The sequence below is a fragment of the Monodelphis domestica genome, chromosome 7, assembly GCF_027887165.1.
Source record: "Monodelphis domestica isolate mMonDom1 chromosome 7, mMonDom1.pri, whole genome shotgun sequence".
Lineage (NCBI taxonomy): Eukaryota > Metazoa > Chordata > Mammalia > Didelphimorphia > Didelphidae > Monodelphis > Monodelphis domestica.
The window spans coordinates 25,767,634-25,785,063 of NC_077233.1; the positions used below are offsets into that span (position 1 = coordinate 25,767,634).

General features: G+C 53.4%; 1 protein-coding gene across 5 annotated transcripts in view; it reads left to right on the top strand.

Moving 5' to 3' along the window:
- The window catches only part of ATXN7 (ataxin 7), a 98,973-nt gene extending 81,616 nt beyond the window's left edge, over window positions 1-17,357 (top strand). For 2 of the 5 annotated variants that reach the window (XM_056804369.1, XM_016424429.2), the window contains 8 exons: window positions 239-494; window positions 1,727-1,989; window positions 2,849-2,931; window positions 7,210-7,490; window positions 8,661-8,859; window positions 9,334-9,455; window positions 12,031-12,997; window positions 13,629-17,357. In XM_056804369.1, the coding sequence (XP_056660347.1) occupies window positions 239-494; window positions 1,727-1,989; window positions 2,849-2,931; window positions 7,210-7,490; window positions 8,661-8,859; window positions 9,334-9,455; window positions 12,031-12,997; window positions 13,629-13,646 (2,189 nt within the window). In that variant the 3' untranslated portion in view covers window positions 13,647-17,357. Of the gene's footprint in view, window positions 1-238; window positions 495-1,726; window positions 1,990-2,848; window positions 2,932-7,209; window positions 7,491-8,660; window positions 8,860-9,333; window positions 9,456-12,030 lie in introns of all 5 variants that reach the window. The other 3 variants (XM_056804368.1, XM_056804370.1, XR_008913353.1) reach the window with 2 other exon arrangements.
- Window positions 17,358-17,430: the final 73 nt, after the last annotated feature.

The following is a 17,430-nucleotide window of genomic DNA, read 5'->3' on the forward strand; positions in this document are numbered from 1 at the left end:
GCAAAGAGCATTTGACCCAAGAGGTTGCTGCCAGCCCTGGGGCAGGTGGGGGCTGAAAAGGAGGACCAAGACCCCCTTTTAGCCTGGAGAAGGACAAATGCTCCTGGATCTAAGAGTAGCGCACCAGGCTTTGGGGACTGGTCGAGGGATTTTCTTTAAAATTCTTAGTTTTCAGGGCAAGGTTTGATGGGAAAATATCCTCCACTGAGTTGAGTTGTTTTTGTCTTTTGCTTTTCAGAGAGAAGACACAGCTCCTCCAACAAGACACCTCTGACAGCGTCATCCTCTTCCATGTATTCCTTCTTTTCTTCTCTGTCAAAAAGCAAAGGTAACAGCAGCGCAGGAGTGAGCAGCCGTGCGTGCGGCGGAGGAGTTCTTGGTGCGCCCTCGTCCAATTCCAGGTTGTTGAAGCCACCCAAAGACAAGCCACAGCTCAGTGGAAATAGTAGGCCCATGCAGCCCATGCAGCACGGCCGAATTCCCCATGACAAAATGTGAGCACATTCTCGGAGATCCTTTGGGGGCTCTGGGGCAGCGTAAGGAGTCAGAAGAGGCTCCCTGCGGGAAAACCGTTGTTCTGCTGGTTGTTTCCGAGGTGGGGGCTCTGGGGCTAGTCTCCATGTCCCGTGGTGGGAAGGGGAGGACGACACCCGTCTCCTGCAGGCTAGACTGGGCAGGTTTTGGGCTGGAGGCCAGGTCGGGCTGTGGGGGGCAGGAGGCTCCTGCAGTCAGGGCGGAGTGTAGATGGCCCCATCTCTGTCTCAGCTTCTTCTCTGGCTTCCCCATCTTGGGGCAGGCCACACATCCTAATCTCGGGAGATCCCCTTACCGTCATGCTGCCGAGCTGGAGAAACCCCCGGCCCCACAGGACTGTGCAGCCACGGGGGTCAGAAAGCCAAGCAAAATGCTGACCGAGTGATCCAGGCAGTCACAGCCTGGGAAAGCACAGGCACGATTAACGCCTGGGGAAAACTTCATCCACATAGACCAGGCTTGCTTGAGACTGCTGACATTTGCCCAGAACAGGCTAAAGTTTACCTTTCTGTAAATCCCTATCAGAAACCTGTGGGAGACAAAGCTGCTAAACCAGGGAAGGATGATTTTATGGTCAGTCGATACGCTCATTGAAAATCATTTTTATTTCTATTCCTTTGCTAGCAGTCTCCCAGAGGACCTCTCCTCTTGGCAAGATTCTCTTAGCCTAGTTTGAATTATTATGCTCTAATGCTGCAAACTTCTGTATTTAAGAGGACTTTTTCTTCCAGATGCACTGAATTTGGGAGCATTTTTATATTTTGTTTTTATCCTTTTTTTTAAGAACAGTATCTTTAAGAAAGTCTTTCCCATGAGGATTTTCCAGGTGGTCTTGCTGGCTTTTTATAAATCTGGTGTTTTTGTCTGACTTTTGTCCCGATCTACAAATTCCTCATGCAGAAGCCTTCCTAATGTAGGTGGGCAACTCATTGTAATGGTCTGAGGGAGTTGCCTTGGGCCATGAGAACTGATGTGAGATGTCAGAGGCTTAGGCTTGGCCTCCCAGGCCAGCCTTCCCCCCACTGTACCACTGCCTTGTGCCTGTGGCACCAGGGCCTTTCCCTTCATCCCCATGTCCTGTGTCCCAGACACATTTGAGAACCTCTGGTTGAGAGCCCTTCTCTGGACTGATCCCCCATGACCTACCTGGCTCTGAGGTGCCTGTCTTCTTTTTTCTCTCCATCAATGGTAGCTTGACCCCTTCAATCAAGGTGGAAAAGATCCCCCCAAAGATGGACGGGGCACTACTGAAAACTGCTCTCGGTTCGGCTGGCTCTGCTGCTCTGAGTTCCTCCATCAAGACTGGCCTTAATTGTCCCTCAATACCAAAGCCACCCTTGCCTTCCCCTGGACAGATACTGAATGGTCAAGGTCTTCTTCCTACCCCTCCAATTTTGGAAAAGAAGCCAGAAGATAATTCAAATAATAGGAAATTTTTACATAAGAGATTATCAGGTAACTTTTCATCTGCTGCTATCTTGGTACTACTTTTTCTTCCAAAAGTAGGGATACTCTCTGTCTGGGTGAATTGAACTCAGGGAGTTCCCACAGACCCTTCTGTAGCTTCCAGTTGAGCCCTCACTGCGACTCGGGGATCCCACGTTTCTTACCTTGACTCTTGGCTTTAAAGGACTTGTCTTCAGCTTTCAGTTTTTGTGTTCTCGGGGCCTTTGTGGGCTTCTGTTGTTGTTTTCTGGTTGGGGCCTGTTATTCCATCAGCAGAGAGAAGTTCCCTTTGTAAAACCTTTCTCCACTGATGTAGACAGCAGTTCCTTTCCATCTGAGATGGAGGGAACAGCTAAGGGACTTCACAGGCTTTGAACCCAGGTCTTGTGACGCCAGTGGTGGCCCTCTGTGGTTGCTCTTAGAAGACAAAATATGAAGAATGTCCTGACTTAACCTTGTTCTCAGTGGGTTTATAGTGATGAGGATAAACTATTTCAGAACCTGTTCTCCAGGCTCATTTGAGAGAAAGACCTTCCCCTCCTCCCTCAGAGATGCTTCCTCTCCCTTCAGGTACTTCACAGGGATCATAGAGAGGAAGAGACCTCCAAGGTCATCAAATCCAACCCCCTTAATTTATCGATGGGGAAATGAAGGCCAAGAGAGGGAAAGAGCCTTGGAGGAAACAAAATCACAACTCTTTCCCCCTCCTTAAATCAATTTTAATATATGGTAGATGGATTCGTTTATAATTTTGTGTATTAATAGAGGAATTGCTCATTTAAATTGTAACCAGTCATCCCTGAAGGGGACAAAAACCAAACCTAGGTGTGTTCCGGGGGTCATTGTAATGTCTGTATCTTTCTGACAGAGAGAGAGTTTGATCCTGACATATATTGTGGTGTCATTGATGTGGAAACCAAGAAGCCCTGCACTAGGTCTTTGACATGCAAGGTAGGCGATCTCTCCTCCAAACCATGCCCTTGTGCTGCCCATTATTGGTCATGCATACCCCGCTTCTCTCCCAGGCGCCTCTTTAACACTTTGGTTTAATGACTGTGACTCATGGTGAGTCGTATCTCGGAGCACAGGAGTTGGGTCCAGAGAGCAACCACCTTAAGCAGAATGCAGCCAGGAAAGAAGCGAGGCCAGACTGCCCTCCTCCCCTTCCCTTCTCCCCTCACTCCCATGCTTTCATTTTCAGAGCATTTGAATCCTTTTTGTGTAAATAAAAATGTGAGGCTCTCATGGCTCAAGATCGATTTTTAAAGAACATGAAGATTCCCTTAACTCACAAAATTGAATTCTTTTCAGTCTACACTAGTTTTTAGTCAACTGCCCTGCGGCCTGCAAATTGATCCTAAGATGATTCCTTCAACGTAAGGCCATGTTTTTCTCCTCACACTTGAATGTTTGTCTTATAGCCCCGATCCAAACTCCAGCAAACCTCCCCCCAAAGTCTACCCCCTAAGTACATCTTTAATGTTAGAACACTATTGAAAGGCCTGTACTAGGTTGGCTTGTTCCTGAGAACATCTCTGCTATTTCATAGTCTGAAGAGCATCTTGATCCCCAGGATCAGACACTGCAGTAGAGGAGATGGCCAGAATTTCTCCATAGGGCAGAAAGGACATTTCTTGGCTGTGCAAGTGTTGGTTTTCTCTCTGAGTAGCTGGGATGTGAGTCACAGAGCTGAAAGCTCTAGGACAAGTGTGTGACCCAGTCAGGAACGCTGTTTCGATGGGTTCCCTTGGTACTAGCACGGGCGCCAGGAGCCACGGCAGGCTGTTGTTCTGCTCAAACTGGGATGCATTTGCTTTGATCGCTTCTGGCAAACACTGTCCAAGGAGGCTCATTTCCTTCATCCCATAACCCTGGACTGTTCTGAAGGCGGATACTTGACAACTTCGTTGGCCGATTTCATTTCCTGTTTCCTTGAGCCTTCTGTGTCTGCCTTGCAGACCCTTCTCCACCGCTCAGTCATTCATCGTGCACACACAAAATTCCCTTTCCACCAGCCGAGGGCCACTTTCCAGGCCTTCTGCAGCATCTGAGCAGCTTGCTTCCCCCTCGGAAGGAGCTCTGTAGCTTGCAGTGAGCCTGCTCCGACCGCCTCCGTCCCCTGCAGGAATGTGTCAGCTGTGACTGTCCGCTCTCGTCTCGGGTCTCCCCGGCCCTTTCTGTAGGAAACCTTCTTTTGGCCTCTTTCAGCTGCTGGACCATCTCAACCCATCTGCCCTTTATAACAGACATCCTAGAGGAGGCTCCCCCTCCCCCCCCCAATCTGTGCTCTTCCCAGGCCTGTGCAGAGGTTCCCATCGCCTCTGACAAGCCGCTTTCCTGCTCATCCCTAGTGGCCTCTGCACCGACCAAGCTGGTGTCTCTTGGTTCACCCCTGCTTGCCTTTCCTCTGGGCTCTGATGCTGCTGACCGGCCCTTGTTGCTGTTGCTGTTGCTGGAAGGCAGCATTGATCGGTGGTGGATGTTGGGTGTTTGCTTTCACCCGTGGACCAGGGCTGGGACAGACCTGGGGCTCCCCCAGACAGAGAGGGAGCAGCCCCTGGCCTCACGGGCACTTAATGCCTAAGTGGGGGAGGTCCACAGGGAAGATCCAGAAGCAGTCTAAGATCCCCGGCCGGAGCTCCTCCCAGGAGAAAGAGACAAGTCTGGACAGGAAGTTCAGGGTTTTTATAGTGTTTTTTCCATGTCCCTTCCTGTCCCTTCCTCCACTTTACGGGGACCAATTGCTGTCTGTAACTTGGCTTAGAGTGACTGTGCCCTGGGCAGTGCCTTCTGAGTTGTCCCCCACTTAGGCATTGTAGGGTGATTGCATTTAAAAGTGAGTGAGTTAATCCCATCCTCACACAGGGACAGCCACAGCGGCCGGCGGAGGCACTCGGGTTAGACTGGCTCCCCTTTCCTGTGCCCAGGACAAAACCAGGTGGTGGTCACCGAGCCCCAGCCGCTCCTGGTGAATGGCAGGCACGGCAGCCATGTCCCTAGCCCAGATGGACCGACCACCCGAGATCTAAAAGACTCGGCAGCCGGGATGGGGGCGCTGGGAGGAGCCTCTGAACTAGAGGGGCACGTTCCCCGGACTTGGGGACCTTTGACCTCGGAGGAAGGAGGACTCGAGGCCCAACGCAGCCTCACACTTGAACTCTGTGACTCAGGACAAGCAGGCTCTGGGTTCCTCCTCTGTAAAACGGGCCTCCGCAGTCCTTTTCAGCTTTAAGTCGATGATCCTTCAATTCTGATTTTTGAAAAAAGAAAATGAATGGAATTCTGAAACGACATTCTCAAACATATTCAAGAAATGGTTGGTGAGGCCCCAGGAGGAAGAGTTATCAGGAAGTGTGTGCTGGGCTTCCTCGAGGACAGGCCACGCTGCACTAACCTTCTTTTGGTCTTTGCCAGGACTCCCCGCTGGGCCGTTGGGGATGGAGCTCCGTTTTAGGTAGGCCCTGGAGGAAGGCTCATGGGCTCAGCGGTGTTGAGTCAGGTGGACTTGGACCTGAATGAGTGAGCATCCACGCTTGTCCAGAAGGAGGAGATTTAGGTCAGGGTGGCCATGGGAAGGGCGAGCTTACATTCACTTCATGACTGTTCCAGGCTAGGCAAAGCCCTGATAAATCCAGGGGACAAAGGTGGCCCAAGTTCTGGCTGTCTGTCAGTAGTGGAGATAGCATGTGGGTACAGGCATAAGCAAAGTAGAAGGCCCAGGCAGCAGCCCAGAGACCAGAAGGAGGCCATCCCCCGGGCTTATCCACGGCCCTCCTAGAATGGGGCTTGTTGGAGTCATCTGCCCTGAGGCTTCACCCATCCACGGCCAGATGCGAATTTGTTTGGAGAAGGTCTGGGACCTTAGTGGGCTTCCAGCTGGCCAGGAGGCCATGAGGGTATCCCAGAGTGCATTGAGGGAGGCGGCCGTGGCCTCGCTTCTCTTCCAGGTCAGGCTCCTGCATGGATGCAGCATATATGTGGGGCGAAAGTCCTCTCCTGGAGAGGTGCAGAGGATGGAGAGGGCGCAGGGCCTGGAGCACTGTGAAGAGGACGGTCACTCACAGTGTCTGCCTCGGGTGGATGTGGTAGCCGCCACATGCTTGGGGGGTGTGGGCCCCCCAATAAGGCGGCAGGCCTTAATAAATGCCTGCCGCCACCACTCCCCCCCATTAGAGGAATTTGATGGAGCTTGTTTGAAGAGGGTGGAAGCCGAAGAAGGGAAAGTTTAGGCTTGTGCCAAAAAAAGTGCTCCATCTTGGAGTGACCGGAGTGCTTTGGGCACCAGGATGGTCCTGGCTGCGGACGCCAATGGAGGGATGGCACTGCCCATCCACTCCTCCTCGGTCCACTTTCTCCTACTTTGAGTGCTCGCTGGGCGGGCAGCTCTCCATCGCCCTTTCCTTCGTGGCTCCTCATCCTGCCAGGAGCCCTCAGTGTTTCTTCATCTGGTCGTGCCGGCCCTCATTGGCATCTGGCGCCTCCTCGTCCAGGCCAGCCTCCTGATCACCGCCCCCTTTCTCGTGCCAGTAACCCTTCTACCCCCTGATTTTGTGGTGGTTCCGGGACGACGAGGTTCTCTGGTTCCCGGGCTGGAGATCAGCGAGAGAATCTTGTCTGTGAAAGGGCGATCCCTCGTGACAGTTGGCTGCTCGGAACCCTTGACCTCCCCGTGTGGTTTCCAAGGAGGTCCTCTCCGGGGTGTAGATCATGGTCCGTCCTCACTGCCTCCCTAGGCGAATGCGAGGTGACATCTGACACTGGGTTAGCCCCGGGCTGGTAGCTGCCCGAGACTCAGGGGTTTTCTGAGGGGGCTGACGCTGCCCTAGCAGAACCCCCCAACCGCCACGTCTGTCCCTGTCCCCACTGGGCAGCAGCATCCCCTCACCTTCTTTCCGAGTGGCCTGAGGGGGAGGTGGTGGTGTACCTGCCTTCCTTTTCCTCCTCTCGCCCTGAGGCTGGTCTCTTCCTCCCTGGGCCCGGCTGCTCTGGGGGTTGGGCGAGGGGAGGTCCCAGGGGGTTCTAGTGTGGGCCTGATCGGAAAACCGCCACCCCCCAGCCTGGCTCCCCAGACCTGCTTTCTCAGCCTCAGGGCCTGGATGAGGCCCCGTCGCCTTCCTCTGGCCAGCTCAGGGCCCGAATCTTTCCTGATGGGTCCACTTCGCGCCTGCGGCCTGGCCTCAGCCCTCGCTGTGCACCTGAGGACAGCTTTGCCTTCTGTTTGACTTGCAGACACATTCCTTAACCCAGCGGAGGGCCGTCCAGGGCCGCAGAAAGCGCTTCGACGTGCTGCTGGCCGAGCACAAAAACAAAACCAGGGAAAAGGAGCTGCTCCGCCATTGTGAGCTGCCGCCGCCGCCGCCACCGCCGCCGCTCCCCCTCCTCAGGGAACCCCAGGCCTCGCCTTCCAGGTCACTCCCGGAGCCGCCCCACAGCTCTCTCGGGGGGACGCCCGCCGAGCCCCGGCCGCTCGTCTCCAGCAAACCCAGACCTCACCAGCCCAGTCTTCCAAGGTCAGTGACGCCCCCCGGCAAGGGCCGGGGGGCCAGATTTCAGCCAGGAGATGCTTGGCTTTGTGCGCCCGTCCACGTGTGTAGATCTGCACTGGGCCGTGGCGCAGACACAGCTTGGCCTCCACAAAGGCCTGCCCGTGTGAGCAGATAGTGGGCCGAGCCTTTGGGGCAGCCGGGCCCAGCCAGGGAGGGAGGAGGCGGGGCCTCAGCGCGGGGCCTGCGATGTTGGACGATGTTGGACGTCAACGGCCCGCGGAGGAGGAAGATGCCCAGCCAAGGAGGCGAGCAGGCCGCAGGGTTAGGCGGCCAGGATAGAAAGGGGAGTGGGGGGGGGCACTGTGCCCCGCAGGTGAGGCTCCGTCTGCTCCAGAGCCTCCCGAGGCGGTGGGGACGAACCCTCAGCCAAAGGCCTGGCAAAATGTTGAGCCAGTGATTGGGTCAAGTCCAAAAGACGGTCCCGAGGCTGGGCAGCCAGGGATGCCGCCATGCCGAGGGCTTGGAGCTGGCAGGCCCGGCCACATCATTGCTTCCTCCCAGTTTTGTTGGAGAGTCTCCTGAAGAGAGACGGGGGACAGGGGAGGGGGGCTGCCCCCCGAGGCAGCTCAGATTGGGGGCCCCCAAAGCCGCCACCATGCCGGGGTGACGGAGCCTGTCTGGGCCGCTGATTTCAAGGAAGCCAGAGATGTGTTAGGTCAGGAGTCACGTGTGTGTGGGGGGGGTTGGGGGTGTAACGTGTGGGTGCACACGTGTATCGAGATCTCTGTGGTCCACCCTGTTGTTAGCCACACAGAAATGGTTTCCCTGGACCTGAAACAGCCTTTATTTCAGCAAGTGCCGGCACTGCATTGGGAGCCCCGAGAGGCCAGGAAGGGGTTCAGGGTGGGGGGGGAGGGAAGAGGTGGCCCAAGCTGAGCTCAGGAAGGCCAGGGTTCCCCAATACCGAGAGGGAGAGGCAGGTTTTTGGAGCCCGCAGGTGAGTCAGACCTCATTCCCTGGAAGCTTCCTTTGGTGGGACAAGAGAGAGGCTCGAGGCCGAGTCCAGGCTGGCCATGTTGGGGCCCTGCCGGGGAGCTCCTGGGACACTCGGGATCCTCGGGGTGTGGCAGTGCGGGAGAGGCAGACAGCCATCCTTGTGCTCCGGGCTCACACGTGCTTTGTCTGCCCCTGCAGGCCTCCGGGCTGCCCATCCCTGCCCAGTGGGAACGCACCCTCCGATTCTCCGGCCGCTAACGAGTCTCCGCACCCTCCCCTGCCTTCAACTGAGCCAGCATCTCGGGGATCCAGCGACGAGGGAGAAGGCGATGAAAAGGAAGAATCTGTGGAAAAACTGGATTGTCATTACTCAGCCCATCATCCTCAGCCAGCATCCGTAAGTTCCATGTCCGGCCCTCCCTTGTGGGACAGACGGACAAACTGAAGCTACGGGCGGGGATGAAGGGTTTCGGGCCCCATCCAGGGGAGGCTCCCACATGGAGCAGGACCCCGTAGTCATGTGGTGTCCTTTGTGGGACGGCGTTAGCCTCGGCTGAAAAGGCTGGCGAGGCGGCCGGAGACGTTGGGCAGTTAGGCTGGGATGCCCTCTTCCTTCTCTCCCTCCACGTTTAGTCTAAAGCCTCCAAGATGAGTTGTTGTTTATGACAGAGCAGAAGCCGGTGCTCGTGACCAGGCCGTTGCAGGGGTGCTTCTCCTCCCTGGTGCCACACGGGGGGGAAACGCCTCTTTTCTCTGCTCCACCTCGTGGGGTTCCTCGGCCCACGCGGCAGGCGGCACGCGGTGTCTGGAAGAGTCAGCGCCGTCCTAAGGAAATGACGTCAGCAAACACGCATCGTCTCCTCTCTTGCAGTTTTGCACTTTTGGGAGCCGACAGATCGGAAGGGGCTATTTCGTCTTTGATAAGAGGTGGAACCACATCCGATGTGCCCTTAACCTTATGGTGGACAAGCATCTTAATTCCCAAATGTGGAAGTGAGTGCCTTTTCCTTTCCATTGCCTGGGAGGGGAAGGGTGAGGGGCTCTTCCCTTGTTTTCCTTTTCTTTGAATCTCCTTTGCCGTATGCATTGTCATTAAAATGAAAGTCAAATACCAAGTTAATTTATCCTTGAGAAGTAAGCTTTCTTGGAGCTATCATAGCCCATGTCTCATTATCTGTGTTAATGGTCATCAGGATCATTGGGGTTCTCTGAAAACTGAGGGCAATCCTCAAATTGTACTTTAGCTGACCATCTCTACACCCTAATAGGGAGACCTGTCAAAACTGGTTAAGAAGGAAGTCGTTTTGAAGGGCAGCTGGGTAGCTCAGTGGATGGAGAGCCAGGCCTAGAGACAGGAGGTCCTGAGTTCCAATGTGGCCTCAGATACTTCCTAGCTGGGTGACCCTGGGCAAGTCACTTCACCCCCATGGCCTAGTCCTTACCACTCTTCTGCCTTGAAACAATAATATTGTGTTTTTTTTAGAGTAGTTTCACTAGTTTGTGGTTCGGGGTATCCCTTCCACCTCATGACTTTCCCTATCACAGTTTCCCTGTATTGTGGATCGTCGTAAGAAATTAAATGGGAATTTGGGGGTAGTTTGGCAGGAGCTGCAAATGACAAGCAAAGGCTGGCAGATGACCCAGAAGACGTTTCGCAACTTAGAAATGCATAAAATATATGTATACTTCGTATGCTGTAATATCAATATATTTTATTTTTCAGTGCCATATACACTACTTTTATTGTAAGCACCCCCTAAAAGAGAGAGAAAAAAGTCAGACTTCTTCTCTGGTATGAAGGGAGCGCCCAAACATTTATGGGCATTCTCCAGACGGCAGGGCCCTGCTCCTCTAACCCTGCCGTAGAGAAGGGATAACTGTTTGAGGTGCCTTCCTAAGCCTTCAGTGAGCATGCTCTTCAGCATGACAGGCCGAGGAAGAAGTCAGGCAGGGCCCAGGGAACCCGTTTTTCCTGTCATTTGAAAATACATCCCCATCTGCCCCAGCAGGGCATTCAGTGCCTCTTTCTTGGCATCACTTGACTCACAGTTCCTCATTCATGTAGGAACAGTGGATTAATTGAGGGAATCTTTTTTTTTTTAAACCCCGACTTTCTGTCTTGGAATCAATTACGATTGGTTCCAAGGCAGAGCAGTAAGGGCTAGGTAGTGGGGGTCAAGTGACTTACACAGGGTCACACAGCTAGAAGTGTCTGAGGCCAGATTGGAACCCAGGACCTTCCGTCTCTAGGCCTGGCTCTCCATCCACTGAGCCATCCAGCTGCCCCCCAATTGAGGAAGTCTTTGAGGTTCTATACATCTTCCCCCCTCAGACCCTGCTGTTGACATTTTCCAGTTTCTCTTCCCTGCCCCCAGAGCTTGGTTCTTTTGTAGGATCTGGAGGTTGAAGGGACCTTGGAGATGACAGCCAGCTGGGAGGGTGGGTGCTAATTTACCCCATATCCTTGTAGTTCTACTTATGTAGAAATGTTCTCTCCAAGGAATGCAGCCATTTAAGAAAGTGGCACTTAAGTAAGTTCTTCGAGAACTGGTGGGGCCAATCCAACTCCCTCTGGTTGTTCTGGGACGGGAGGTGAGAGGAGGCCGAGGCCCTTCTTGCCCACTCCTAATTAGTAATCAAATGTTCCCTGCAGTACAGGGTGAGGAGAAACCAAGCTTTAGTTTGGACAGGAAAAGCTGGGATCGAGTGGCATCTTTTAATGGCCACGGAAAACCCCAAGAGCCTTTGGGCCTGGCCTTTAGCTCTGCGCCACTTCTGGGCCCCTCCAGAATGTGTGTCTTCGGACTTTGGTCAGGCATGCTGAGGGTGGGCCTGCTGGAGCCCAGAGAGTAAGAAAGGTTGGAAGGTAAGGCCTGAATGCTGGGCTCAGTCACCGAGAAAGGCGTAGAAAATGGGCAAAAGCAGCGGCAGAAACAGGACCGGGATGTGCCAGACTCGTGCTCCGTGGATGTGGGGCCTGCTTTGTGCCCTACGGGCTGGAGATGCAGAGGCGAGGGGAGGCCCTGCCTCTGACTGCTGGGGAGGGAGGAGGAGATGCAGAGCTGGGAGGGACAGAGGCCCAGAGGGACGGAGCCAGAGCTCCCCAAGTAGGAGCTTGTGGAGGGATCAGGGCGCCCCAGAAAATGTGCCTGGCCCAGGCCTTTGGCCTTTGCTGGGATAATCAAGGGCCTTTTTGGCCCTAGAACTCTGGTAGGCAAGGATGCTCCCCCTACCCGCAGGTCCTCCTGGAGCCACCTGGTGGCCTCTTTGGAGCACTGCACCGAAGCAGGAGCACCCGTGAGAGTGTGGGCCTTGGCCGCAGCCAGTGGGACCAGCAAGCCCTGGAGAGTGAGGCCTTAGAGCGGGAAGGGCCTGAGGGCGAGGTGCCCTGGGGCACCCCCTGGGACCTCTCCCAACGGCCACCATTTTCCACTTGAGAGAGGAGTGTAGGAAGGCGGGGTCAGCAGAGCGCCAGTTCTGGGGGTGTGATCCTTGCTGCCGCCTGCCCCGGGGCACCGGGAGGTTAGAGCCCGGGAGCCACGCTCTCACCACCTTTCTCTCTTTGCAGGAAAATCCCTCCAGCTCCTGGTCATTCGGTGTCGGCGCGCGTTCCCCAGCGGACAAATCCGGGGCCCTTGTCCCCGTATGGCGCGAGCCCCCCGGCCTCCGCCGCCTCCTGCACAGCCTCGCCATCGCCAGTGTTGCTTTCGCCCTCCTGCCTCCCCTTGAATAGCAAAGCTGCGCCGGCCCACGGAACCACACTCAACGCGCCCCCGGCCCCCGGGGACCCCCGACAGGCGTCCTCGGCCCCGCTGACCCCAGCAGGGGCGGCGCTTTCCTCTGTACCTTCCCCAGGCTGCGGAAGGCCTCCCAAAATGAAATCCAGCAAGTCCTTGAAGCTAAAGGAGCCTCCAGCAAACAGCTCCTTCTGTATCAGCCCCGGGGCTGGGGGCGGGGGCGGGGGCTGCGGCAGCTCAGGATCAGGAAAGAAACGGAAAACCAGCCCCCCCTTGGCCGCCCACCCCGCCTCCTCCTCTTCTCCTCATTCCATGGACTCACTTAGGAAAAACTGCGTGGCCAACCCCGCCAACTGCGGGCCTGCCCACCCCTCCCCCATGGCGTCACCCCCCACCGTGGGCCTCAACTGCCTGAGCAACAGGGCCTACGCAGCGGGCGTCAGGCACGACCAAGCGGGGAGGGGCCCCCTGGCGGCCAGCCCGGCCGAGTCTATCAAGAGGATGAGCGTGATGGTCAACAGCGGCGACTCCACACTGTCCCTGGGCCCCTTCGTGCACTCGCCCGGCGAGCTCGTCATGGCCGCCAGCAGCGCGCACGCCTTTCCCCACGCCCACCACCCCCCGCCCCCTCTGGACAAGCTCCTGGGCAAGAAGAGGAAGGGCTCCCCTGGCGGCGCAGCCGTGCAGCACAGCGGCCAGGCCGGCAAGGTCGCCAAACTGCCGCCGGTGAACAGCGTGAAGCACCCCGGCCCCCTCCCGGCGCCGCCAGGGCTGGCCAGCAGCGCTCTTCTTCACCAGGTAAGGGAGGACCCCGTGAGTTGGGGGAAGGCCTGCCGGGCCGCCTCCTGGGCCCCTTGGGCAGCCTCTTCCGGGTGGTTCTAGATGCGGCCTGGATGCTGACCGGACAGGGTGCAGACTCTGGGAGGAGCCTTTGGTGTGACTGAGGCCCGCAGTGGCCTAACGCGCCCGGAAGGGCTGGGCCTACAGGCAGCTGGGCCCCTCCTGGCCGGAACCAGATCGCCGGGACGATAAAGGGCTTTTCAGGGTTCTGTGTCCCACCCGGACTTGCCTGGGTTTCAGAGGTGCCATCCTGCCCCTCCCCAGCCCACCTCGGGGGCATGTGCTGGAAGGCTGGTGTGGGGTCTGTCCGGACCCTCCTGGGATGGTGACCCCCAGGGGTCAGTCTTACACTTCTCAGCCCGCCTCAGCATGTTCCCATCTTCATGTGCTGCGGGAAGGGCCGGGAGCTGGAGCCCAGGAGAAGCCAGGGGCTGGCTGGCCTGAAATCCCTTGTTCCACGGGGAGCCTTCTCCAGGGCAGGCCGGGGCTCCCCTCTCCTCTGCAGGGAGCACCCAGGACGGCCCCCACCGGGGCTGGGGCCGCTCCTTGCTGGCTAACCCCCCTTCTCCCTTTGTGTCTCCCTCCCAAGCCCAAGGCGCGGCCCTGACCGAGCGAGGGAGCAGGAACTGGACAGCCCTCTAGTCAGACCTCCGCCGGCCCTCTGGATCCACGCACGCTGCCTTTGACTTGACCCCAGCTTCCTGGGTCCTCAGGTGTAGCATCTGCTGGACTGTCTGTCCTTTCCGAAAGGAATTCCCTGAAGCCTTGTCTGTAGCGGCGTCCGGCCACACCGTTGCTTTGGTCAGTGTTAAACGTGGCCTGGCCGCTCGCTGCGACTCTGTAAGACGTTTGACTTGCAGGAAGACGTCCTGTTGCCTCTCAGATCCGGCCGGGCCGGGCCACGAGGGGGGCAGAGCGTTCCGCGGGCTTCCTTCCCCCCTCAGAACTCCCCAGGCCAGGAGGCCCCTCTGGGAGGGACTGGGACCCCCAGAAGGGAACGTGGCTTTCTTGTTGCGGCCCAAGACTAGGGACAATCACCCCACCCAGCAGAACCCAACAGGCCATCGGCCAGCCTTTGCAAGTCCTTTGGGGTCAGGAGCTGTCCGGGGAGTGTCCCTTTTAAACTAAGCCATCGATGCCCAGAAAGCAAGTTAAAAGATCTTGGAGGAGTTCTTTTCATGGTACAAAAGCAATTCTGTGTGCTTTTTAATAAGATGCAACTGAAAAGGAAGAGAAAAATGCTAACTCGTTCTGATAGAGGAAAGCCAAATGAAAAAAATCACTGTAGGGGGAAAACCCTATGCCGAGATTTCCAAAGAAATGTAATTTCTTTCACAAGGGTATTCCATAGAGTCTTCACGTTGAAACAGCATATCAAAGTAGGTTGATTATACCTTCTAGCCTCGTTCTATTTTCTAAAAATTGCCTTTTTAAGATGAAATTAATAGGATACCACAGAAGCGAACATTCATATTTTTAATGTTTTGGGAGGCGAGACGGGTTCTCCTCAGTCTTCTCTGAATACCGTAACAGAAATCAGTTCCGAACATCAGCTTGACCCAACCCTGTTTGTTCCACCCCCTTTATGTCACTCAAGAGAATTCATTGGTTGGATTTGGGGGTGGGGAGCCCCCCTCGCTTCTCCAGGATCTCTGCTTCCTGGGACGCTTCCCACCCCAGTGAAGTCTCTAAAGGGCTTGATGGCGCCGCTGGCCACTTAGCCTGTGGGGAGCCCCCGGCTGCACTCCGCAGCTCTCCCCCGCCCCAGCCCCTTTTCTTCCCACTCTTGGGTCATAAACGACCATTTCAGGGAACTCTGAAGTCCACCAACTATCACCCCAAAGCGCAGGTGGTCAGCGGCCTGATGACATCGTGCGCCCAGCCTCATCCTCCAAAGCCCTGAGCTCTGGACCAGAGCCGGCCCGTGTGAGGGGGGAGGGACACCGTCGTTTCTTATGCAAACAGTCACCAAATGTTTTTAGGACAAAATAGGGGAACTGAGGCAGGTGCACCTGGGGAAGCTGCAGAACCCAGAATGAATAGAAAGAGTCGCCGACCTCCAGAGCTCCTCCAGGCTTGGGGCTGCGTCTCATCTCCCCAAGTGAGAGGCCTAGTGCCCCAAATGACCGAGGCCACTTCCACGCTGCCTCCGAGGCCGGCCCCCCAAAAGGGCGACTTCACGGCCAAGAAGGGAGCGAGGCCCACAGAGTCCGTTCAAAGTGATAGAATTTGTCAGAGATTATGTTACTCTAAAAAAAGAAGTCAGTACCAAGGCTACCTGCTGGCAAGTCAGAGCTAATTCCGAATAATGTAGATATTTAGAATAGCAAGTGTTGATCATTTGGATTTCTTTTAGATTGGGGTTTTTAATTCCATTTTCATTATGTCTCCTGGTAGTGCATACATAAACCATCGGGATTAGGAAATTAGCCATTTTGAAACCTGCCTGCCACAAACAGACCTGCTCACACAGTGCTATGGCATTGGAGACTGGTGGGTTGTTTTTTTCTTGGAATTTTTATTTTCTCCTACAATTATTTTAGTACTCTAAATAATTAAGGTAATTTAAAACAGTAGCACAAGTACTTTTCGGATTAAATTAACTTGCAAAACCAAATTTGCAGTGGTTGGGTTGTTTCTAGACAGATTTTGGTATTAATTTAAAACCAAGACAATTTTTATATTCTTTCCATAGAATTTCATGATGACAACTCCTGCAGTTTTCTTAACCTATTTAAAAAAAATTGCTGCAATGATGAACAAAGAATTATACAAAACCTACTTTTGTATCTTTATTTTGGAATTTCTTGTTCTATTATAAATATTGAAGTATCCCTATTTCAGAAAACATATTTTGTTAAAATTGATTGTACATATTTAAATATGTATTTTTGCACAGGTCTTTTTTTCTTATATCCAGTTTTGGTACAATTGAGATCATCTAGTATTTATTTATTAATTAATAAAAAAGAAAATACCTTTTTCTAATTTGAAGTGGTTCACTGCCAAGCCAATAGTCCTAGAACTTGCCTACTTTACAATTTAAGGGATGCCTCTGTTTCGTGAAAGTCTATGTCCCTTTGAATGTCTTGGGAGTGGATTCATAGAGATCAACTGGGCATTGCTTCTATTAAATTGTCTAATTCCCCAGAAGACTACATTCAGTTAAGTGACGCACTGCTTCTCCTTTGTTTGTGTTTTGTGGGTGTCTGTGCACTCAGAGAGAGTGTGTGTGTGTGTGTATCTATGTGCATGTGTGTGTGAGTGTAAGCCACTAGTATGTTGTGGTTTAAAACTAATGGAAAAAAAATACCTGAAAAGTGCCTGATAACTAGTTTAAGCTTGGACTGTGTAGACAGATTCTCCTTTAAAAGACTTGAATGTTAAGTTGATTTTTCTTTCTTTTCTTGGGGGGAGGGGGGCTTGCTTTTTCCACTTAACATTTCCAAATTTTAGGGGAGGAATTAAAAAACATTACCTAAGCTGGTAACTGGATAAAGTATTTTGAAATGAGATTTTTTGGGGGTTTAAAACAGTCCTGGTGGGTGATGAAGTGTCCCACAATGCCAAGAATTGGAATCTTTTTTCTGCCAGCAGTTTTATAAGACATGTCTCATTTTGTTAATTTACTCATAAAATGCAGAATTTAAAATAGAATATGTAAAATATTTTGTACTCCAAAAATCTAACAAAAAGAAGTACCTCTGAGAACATTGAAGGAAAAACATGATCTGAGAAGTGTAACTGAAGGCCACAGTCTTCCTCTAAGAGTTCTCTTGCCAAGGGGCGTCCCTGCTGTCTCTCCTCCTGCCCCAGGGAAAGAGTTGGACTAGAGATGATTGTTAAAGGGTTTGCTCTTTAGCAGAGAATAATCATTTTGACCTTTTGTGCAAAACATGTTATGTTTTCAGATCATTTCCAATGAGCACTACGCGCTGTCGATGTGAATGTAGGGCCTGGAAAGCATCTTGCTCGGTTTTGAGCCTGGTTCTAAAAGCAATCTCCCGTGTAAAGTGTGTGACTAGTTTGATCATTTGTACACAAGACAAAGAGCATCTCAGCTGGACTTTGGGTTGGCTGCTGTATAGTACATGAACAAATGTCATGGGATAGAAAATTACTTTGGATATTTAAAAGAAAAGAAATATATAGTCTATTTGTTTTGTAACAAGTTTCTGTAAATAAAATAATTTATACTATTTATAAGAAAAAGTTGTGCTTTGCTTTATGAAAAATTAGTTTGTGGAACAAACCTGTTACTAAACCAGGCAATAAAATGAGGACTTCTCAATAAACAAGGTTGGTTACATGAAATACATTTTACATGTTTCTGCTTCATTATACTACAGCAAACATTTACTCTTCAAAGGAGTCTTAAAATCCGAAAGCCG